The sequence below is a fragment of the Perca flavescens genome, chromosome 23 (genome assembly GCF_004354835.1).
Source record: "Perca flavescens isolate YP-PL-M2 chromosome 23, PFLA_1.0, whole genome shotgun sequence".
NCBI lineage: Eukaryota > Metazoa > Chordata > Actinopteri > Perciformes > Percidae > Perca > Perca flavescens.
This window is the reverse complement of record NC_041353.1, coordinates 22,547,585-22,555,773: the sequence shown is the minus strand read 5'-3', so window position 1 is coordinate 22,555,773 and position 8,189 is coordinate 22,547,585. Positions and strand designations below refer to the sequence as shown.

Sequence of the window (8,189 nt, the reverse complement as noted above, 5' to 3'; positions counted from 1 at the left end):
TGAGAATCAGTGAGAAAGTTGTTCTGTACTTACATAAATGAGAGAGAGTGGACCACTGATGCCTGGAACAGTCAACCCTAACACAAACTTGAGCTGGGACACCAGGATGTGGACAGCAGCAGCTGTGGTGAAGCCGGACACCAGAGTGTCAGACAGGTAAATGACAACAAAGCCCACCTGCAGAACACCCATTGCCAGCTGGAAGAGACAGAGAGGTCATGATGTTGGTTTGGTAGTATATAAAAGACACGGTAGTCTGGCATTGCCAGACCTATCTTCACTGTGCTGTGGAGTAAGGTCTGGCTACACCACAGATGCATTCTGGGATAGCACAAAAAATGCATTTCTTTAAACCAATCAGAAGTCGTATTGGGTGGCGCTAAGCTCCGGACGCAGCGACGGTGGCTCTGCTAAATAGTCTCAGGAAGGAACTTGTGTTGGTGGAACATGCACACCGCAAAATAAATCACCACATACAATATTAAATGAATATTGCAAGCTACACGCTGAAAATGGCACGTTTTGAAGAAAATTTGAATCGTGCAACAAGGCCGGTCTGCTTGGTTCTTTCGGGGAGTGATTGTAAAGATTTACTAAGAATATGTTTATGGTATTTTCTCTCTAACTGGGACGTTTTGGCAGCGATTGGTGGGATTGATGTGGACGAAGTACACACAGCGATACACTGGTAAGAGCTAATAAGGTTTAACCACATATCCAGCTAATTTAAATAGCTCACGTTACTATACAAATGTTCCACCAAAATAAGTTCCTTCCAGAGAGTATTCTGCAGATCCACCGTCTTTGCGACCGGAGCTTAGCGCCGCCCAAGACGATTGTGAATGGTTTAAAGTAATGCAAACAAACCAGAGCGTTTGTTTCTCCTATCCCAGAATGCATTTGTGGTGTAGCCGGACCTTGCTCCACAGCGCTGTGGAGATAGGTCTGTCAATGCGAGACTATTGAAGGGATAGTCGGGAGTGGTTGTGGCGAGTGTGTTTCACCTGCATGATACCAGTAAGGAAGGTCAGAGAAGAAGCCACCAGCACTCTCTGTTCGTCTCGAGTCAGGCCTTCCAGCCCTGTGATGTTGAGGGCCGGACCCTCATCTGGGACTATCCTGGTGACCACCGAGCCGATCATCAGACACAAGACTGGGAACGGGCCTGGAGAAAGAGAGGATAGCAGATTAGCTGAGTTGTAGCCTGTTGAGAGCAGCTAGGGATGCACACGTATATCCCTTACCCACTGAGATGTGTCTGGAGGTGCCCAGGATAAAGTAAATGATGACAGGAAAGAAGGCAGAGAAGAGTCCATACCAGGGTGGCAAAGAGGCCAGCAGACAGTAGGCCAGACCTGAAACATAAAAACATGCACTTCTTATACACATTTACAGATTATGCTCTTGTTTCCTGCACTTCACTTCTCTGGTAGTTGCTGTTAGCTATAGTTACCGTATCACTATTCTCGCATTGCCAGCGCTGCGGGGGAAGGTCTGGTTAGTCCACACAGCATTCCCGGATGGGAGAAAAACGTGTTGTGGTTTGTGGGCATTTCTTTAAACCAATCATGATCGACATGGGCAGCGCTAAGTGCCGGACACAATAATGGTGCCTCTGCAAAATAGCCTCGGGAAGGAACTTGTTTTGGTGGAACATGTTTACGTTCAAAAGTTGTTTTAGTTGTGCGAAAGAAAACTCAGATTGGACAGATAGTCTAGCTAGCTGTCTGGATTTACTTAGAGATCTGAGGAGCAGTTAACCATAGTCCTCAGAAATCCACCGGAGTTTAAAATGCCAACACAAAGAAAGAGGGAGGTAACCTAACATCCTGGAAATGAAACAGCGTTGATTAGACTACCGTACCACCAAGTAAAAATACCTCTAAAACAGAAGACAAGAAATGAAAATAATCGCCTCTAAAAGTCAGTAAAGTATAATGTCTAAAATGTTTAAATACAATGCATAACATTTACTGCATTTTTTTAAATGACTCGTAATTTTCAGAGGTGAGATTTCCAGCTTTGAGCAGAAGTAAAAACAATAGTCATTTTTCTAATAAGTCAACTCTTTGATCCCCATGAATAATGGAGGAACTCGTCAAGCAAATCGGTATCAAGATTCTAAAGGAATATTCAAACACAGGATTTTTGTTCCTACAGATACCAATACTGTGTGATTACAGATGCATTTGTCTCCTTGCTTTGGTTAGGTCATGCAGTGGGAATGAGGCTACTGATAACTGTAAACGTTTCATCTTCATTTCACTGTCGGGCCTGTCCCAGTGTGTTTTCAGCGTAACAGGGTTAGTGAATCATTTCTGTGATTTCCCCCTTTTCTCCCACTCTGGAATGGCCATTGACATTACAGTCCTTGTTACTGTTAGCTCTGCTGCATCATGTGTCCCAGAGGTCTGTGTGCAGCCCTCCACAGACCTCTGGGACACATGATGCTGCCAGCGGCCATTGTGCCAATAAGTGGGACTTTTTAGACGCTGTATTTGTGCCATCCAGGTTTTGTTGGAGTCATATCAATCCGTTCTCACTCATGACATCATGACTTCGCGTAAACATACACGCCCCTTTTTCTTAAGCCAAGTGGCGTGTTATCTTCACGCATTTTAAGTGTATACAGCGGACGTAAACCTACACGTCACTTGGCATGTTATCGCGAGAAGAAAGCGACTGTTGAGTTTAGGAAATGTCACATGCGGGTTGGGTTTAGGAAAAGAAGAACCGGTTGGGTTTAGGAAAAGAAGAACCGGTTCGGTTTAGGAAAACAAGAACCGGTTGGGTTTAGGAAAAGAACAACAGGGTTGGATTTAGTAAAAGAAGAAAGCTTGAGTTTAGGAAATGTGACACGATCTCCACAAGTCCTGTGTTTTACCCATGCTCCACCCTGACCAAACTCCCTACGTGGATTTTCGCCCTTTATACTACTCGCTGCAGCTTCAATTCACATGCAATCGCAAGGTAATGTAAGTCAATGGAGGCCAAACCGCGTTGATAAACACGCTAAAAAGCGAGTATGCATCTTTATAACACGCCAATAATGGCATACAAATTGGCGTGTCATACATATGTCACTTCATGAGATCCATCTGTCTCTTTGGACTTTTAATTTTAATTATGAATACAACTATCATCCATAATATGTGTGGTATTTGTCCCTGTTGTTTTCCATGTTTGCCAGTGACATGAGGAAAGACAGAATTTCCTTCAGGCTGCTAATATGCATGTATTATGCATCTATTTGGTTTAAAGAAGAAATAAATCTTCACTTTCCACTCAGATCCTTTTAAAGTGAAGTTGTAAAGGTTTACCTTGCAGGACAGCTACCAGTCCAGTGCTGATACCGGACACGATGTCACTGAGCAGCCACTCTTTGATTCGGTAGATCTTCATCCAGCCGATGACCGGCAGGAGAGAGAGAGCTGCGTTCTTGGCTCGTTTGGCGTCACATCTGCAATGGCACAATAGCGCCCAAATAGAAAGTCCATGTTAAATAGAGCACTGTCTCTGAAGCTTTAGGTTAGGGCTGGACAATAATTCAATATGATAATTTATCGTCTTTCAATGGAATTGCATCGTGATGAAATCATATATCGAGATATTGTGATATACAATTACATTGTCTAAACTGACAATAACAAGCACATACTAAATCCATTTTCTCCAAAAATCTGTTGTGAAACATTTTGAGGGAATATAATTTGAAGAATTGCAGATTGGTACAAATTTGAGATACTTGAGTTTTTTCTTGTCATGCCACTTTCTACTTCTACTCCACTACATTTAGTTTCCAGTTTCTCAAATGTGAGGATTTTTCTGCATTGAGTACTTTTACTTTTAATACTTTAAGTACATTTTCCTGACGATACTTACGTACTTTCAGTTAAGTAACATTTTCAATACAGGACTTATTATTTGGTACAGTGTGGTATTTGTACTTTTCCTTAAGTAAAGGATCTGAATACTTCTTCCACCACTTGTAGGGGAGAGAACGCGGTCAAATGAGTCACTTTTTAAACCTTCTGCTTCTATGACAAAGTAAATGTGTATTTATTTAAATAAGACCTTGTAAAGCATACTTAAACCTTCTCGACACTAAAAAAGAAATTCCTTTTAAAAAATTCTTTACAAAGTTCTTACACAACAAAAGTCTTACAGACAGGTATGTTGGATCAATTGTGCTACAGTGTTATTCTCTTATATTAAAGTAAGCAGAGCTAGAACTAAAAACTATATATATATATATATATATATATATATATATATATGGGCTGTCAAACAATTCAAAAATGTTAAGTTAATCACAGTCATGGGCTTTGATTGATCACGATTAATTGCAAATTTGAAATACTAGGATTTACTTGTAAACTTGCAGTGTTGAAATAAATAAATGCATGACAAACTGGTTTAAAGAAACTAATTCTTCAGCTTTATTATCTCAACCATTACCATTTCTTTAAACATGTATTCAAAAACAATCTGAATTTGGCGAGGCATCCATATGAACTACAGGGTTCTCCTTAGCATTATAAGGCTTAGGAGCAGCACCCAAGCCGTTTGGGCAGCACCTAAGCCAATGAATAGAACTAAATTACTCTTCTCAGATCTAATGGTTGTTCTTTAACAAATTTTGTCTTTAAGCTTTTTGAGTGTCATTTATTATCTGCTCTAGCTTTTCCAACGTTTTAGACACAGATATGGAAAAAATAATGGGCCAAAATGATATGAAATTGCTTCTTTTTTTTATTTTTTTTTTTACTCATGACACAAGAAGAGACTAACTTCTCCCAGAAACTCAAGTTCTCTCTCTCGCTCCCCGACTCCTTTACGTTCCTCAGCCTAACCAGACTCCAAGGGTTCATTGTTAAGTGATGACAAGGAAATAAAAAACGAGTGATGGTGTGTTCCTTACGTGAAGTAGTCCTTGACGTGGTTCAGCATGGTCTTGCCGTGCCTGTAGACCTTCTCGTGGTCCTGGGCGAAGGCCTCCTCCGAGTACAGCGGCCGGGTCACCACATACTGCTTCGCTCCCGCTCGCATCATCTCGCCTCTGCTGCCTGGGGCACTGCTGCTGCCTCTCTATGTGGCTCTGAGACCCATTAACCACATTAGGTTAGGAAGAGGCTCCTGTCTTGCCTTTGAACATCACTTATGAAATAACATTAACAGCGAACAACAAAGGGGCCAGGCCCACAAATATAGTGGCAGGTACATGAGCCAGGTAAGGACTTGTCAGGCTCTATTTGAGCTCTAGAAACAAGAACACCAGAGAGGCTTGGTTTTGAATTTTTAGCACTGAAATCACAACCGAAAGCTCAAACAAAAAAGTAATTAAGTAGTTTCTTTTTCCGGTAACTTTCATATCCTAATGTGAAGCAGTGCAGCTTGTCCCACATACCTGACAGTGTCCTAATCTGTCTCAAATCCAAACTCTCCCCTCTTCTTCTTCTTCCTCGTCCTGCTCCTGGAGATCTACTGCGATTTCAGCTGGCTTTGCCATTAATAAATGCCACCTCTGCTGCTTATCACAGCTGTAATTATTAACCGCAATTATGATGTTTCGCACAACAGCTCCGACGCCTGCTTTATCCTTGACCATTGTTCTTACTGATATCTCTGATCTGCAACTTTCAGTGGAGACTTTCCGCCACCAAAGTGGTGTGTTTGGAAGATATTGTACCGATGGGATAGGGAGGATGTGGACAGGACAGAACATACAGGACAAAAGTTTCATTGAAGTGGAAATCAAGTAGCTTTTCAGGATGGAAAAGCCCACTAAAGGTTTGGCGGCAGCGCTCTGCAGTGCACTTCAAGGGTAAAAATAGTCTGCAGGAACCAAGATTTGTTTGAGGAAAACACTGCAGAATGCAAGATTTGTATTCCAAGATTGATTTATCTGGCGTGCGATAAGACACGCTGATACTCTGATATCACATCAGATTCCTGGCGTGAATGTCAAACATATTACAGGTCAATCCATGAGTCATCTCAAAACTTTTATGTTTTTCTTCCACAGAGTGGACAGAACAGAGAGTGCGTTCCTTCAACTCATTGGCAACACCAAGCAAATGGATAAGAAGAGAAGAGTGTGAGGTGTGTGTGTGTGTGTGTGTGTGTGTGTGTGTGTGTGTGTGTGTGTGTGTGTGTGTGGGGGGGGGATTGTTGCTGGTTTCAGTGCTATCTTATCGAAGTGTCTACTCAGAATTAAGTGAGGATGTAATGCCTGCCCCCGTTGTTTGTCCAGGATCAAGCACAGTTCAGGCCAGGTTCATGGGAAATGTGTGTGTGGGAACCCAGATGCATGAATACATCTTCTTGTGAAAATAGAATCTCCAGTTTTGGTGACAGTGAACGTGCATAATTGTGAATGCACGTATTGTGTTTTTAAGGTGTGCATTTGTGCTCATATGTGAACATCTGACTGTGGATGTGTGTTTTCTTTAATTTTCTTTTTTCTACCTTTATTTTTCTACAGGCCAGTCATTAAGAACAGGTTGTTATTTACAATGGCTTACTCACTGGAACAATAATTCTTGGGTAAAATCCCCCAGCCTATACAAATAACTATAACAAACCAGTGTGATCTGATTTGGCCTTTGTTCTGTCACACCATGCTCAGTGATAAACAATTGATATCTGATGAAGGCTGGAACAATGATCTGCCAAGGTCAGCCACTTTCCACTTCGTATGATTTTATTTCCATTGATAAAAAGAGAAACAGTGATTATCAATCACAGATTAGCAGCCGTAATTTGGCACGGCAGTTAAGTCAAGCTTTGGGTTTCTGTAGTGAGAACAACACTCTGCATTTATAAAGGGTGGCGTCTTTTTTTTTTTTTTTTTTAGCCTTTCTAAAACCTAAAACACATATTTTTTTAGACTAGTGAGAGCTAGCCTTACATCGCAAGACCAAATCGCAAATGCGAGTTTGTCTGAAACCTCAGTCCATTTTTTGATTTCCAAGGGGCGTTGTCTACGGCTGTACACCCAAATGCCTCTGTACACAATTGGACTGAACTACAACCAATCAGAGCACCGGACAGATAACCACTTGCAGAGATGAGCTGTGATGGTGCAGCACTCCCTTTAAATTTGGTCGGGTTCGTCCAAATTTCCCGCTGTTCAATGCAGACCTTATAATCAATGTAAGGTCATGAAAATTGTATGGGGTGTGTACCACTGTGTGCGGCCTTTTATTATCAGTGTATCTCCAGAGACCCTGTCCTCTACCTGTATTTTCTCTTTTCTTTTCCTTTTCTGTGTGAGGGACGTTATGTCAGCGAAGAGCCTTTTGGCACCACGTGGGTATGTAACCTCCAGCCAATAACAGCGTGGAGGGTATGCAGCCGTTCTCATTCCTAACCGCCACTTTGCCCCTCGCGTCTTATACCGACGCAAGGAGCGTGATGAAGTTTAACTGACAGACACACAGAAACAGACAGGATGGAGCTCTGCATTCACTCATAATCTGACAATGCGGCACCTTTCCGCAGTGTTTCTGTGTTTATTTATAGTACATAACGGCTGAAAATAACGTTTTCTTCCTCTGATTCACTGCTTTGTTACTGATAACGTTAACAATGACTTGAATAGAAAGTGTCCCAGTAAGCCATGACAGTGTGACAGTGAGCCAGCATGAACCTGCATGCCACAAATCTGAAACTGAAGCAGCTAAATGCAATTTAGCCATCATTTATTTCCTTATTTACACTTTTTCCCCACAGTGACATCAAAATGTCTTCTGTGCAAAAGGCCTATCAACAGTTTTGTACTATGCGGCCACACTTTTCTGACAACTAATCCAAATTCAACCCCTGTATAGAACTATACAGTAGATGACAATTCAGATAACGATCATGTGGAAATACTTTTAAGGATGTTGTAAAACGTCTGATATCGGAGTCCTGCTGTTGCCTCGATATTTTATTAACAAATGTTTTTAAAAATGTTTTAAACTGTTTGGCTTCAGATCTCCTACATATTATAAACACATCTCTTTTTACAGGTACTTTTCCAAAGGCCCTAAAAACTGCAGTCATCAAGCCTCTTTTAAAAAAGAAAAATCTAGATACATTACTACTGAGTAATTATAGGCCAATATCAAACCTACCATTTTTAAGCAAAATCATTGAAAAAGTGGTTTTTCGACAACTTACCCAATTTCTATTTATAAACAACA

The 8,189-nt window shown here is 41.3% G+C and overlaps 1 protein-coding gene across 1 annotated transcript in view; it reads right to left on the bottom strand.

Annotated features, from left to right (window-relative positions):
- LOC114549963 (chloride anion exchanger) overlaps window positions 1-5,590 on the bottom strand; it is a 19,229-nt gene extending 13,639 nt beyond the window's left edge. Inside the window, exons 1-6 of the mRNA XM_028570334.1 lie at window positions 5,408-5,590; window positions 4,922-5,098; window positions 3,321-3,460; window positions 1,245-1,355; window positions 1,005-1,165; window positions 34-198 (exon numbers count right to left, since the gene is read on the bottom strand). Of these exons, the coding sequence (XP_028426135.1) occupies window positions 34-198; window positions 1,005-1,165; window positions 1,245-1,355; window positions 3,321-3,460; window positions 4,922-5,052 (708 nt within the window). The 5' untranslated portion in view covers window positions 5,053-5,098; window positions 5,408-5,590. The remainder of the gene's footprint in view (window positions 1-33; window positions 199-1,004; window positions 1,166-1,244; window positions 1,356-3,320; window positions 3,461-4,921; window positions 5,099-5,407) is intronic.
- Window positions 5,591-8,189: the final 2,599 nt, after the last annotated feature.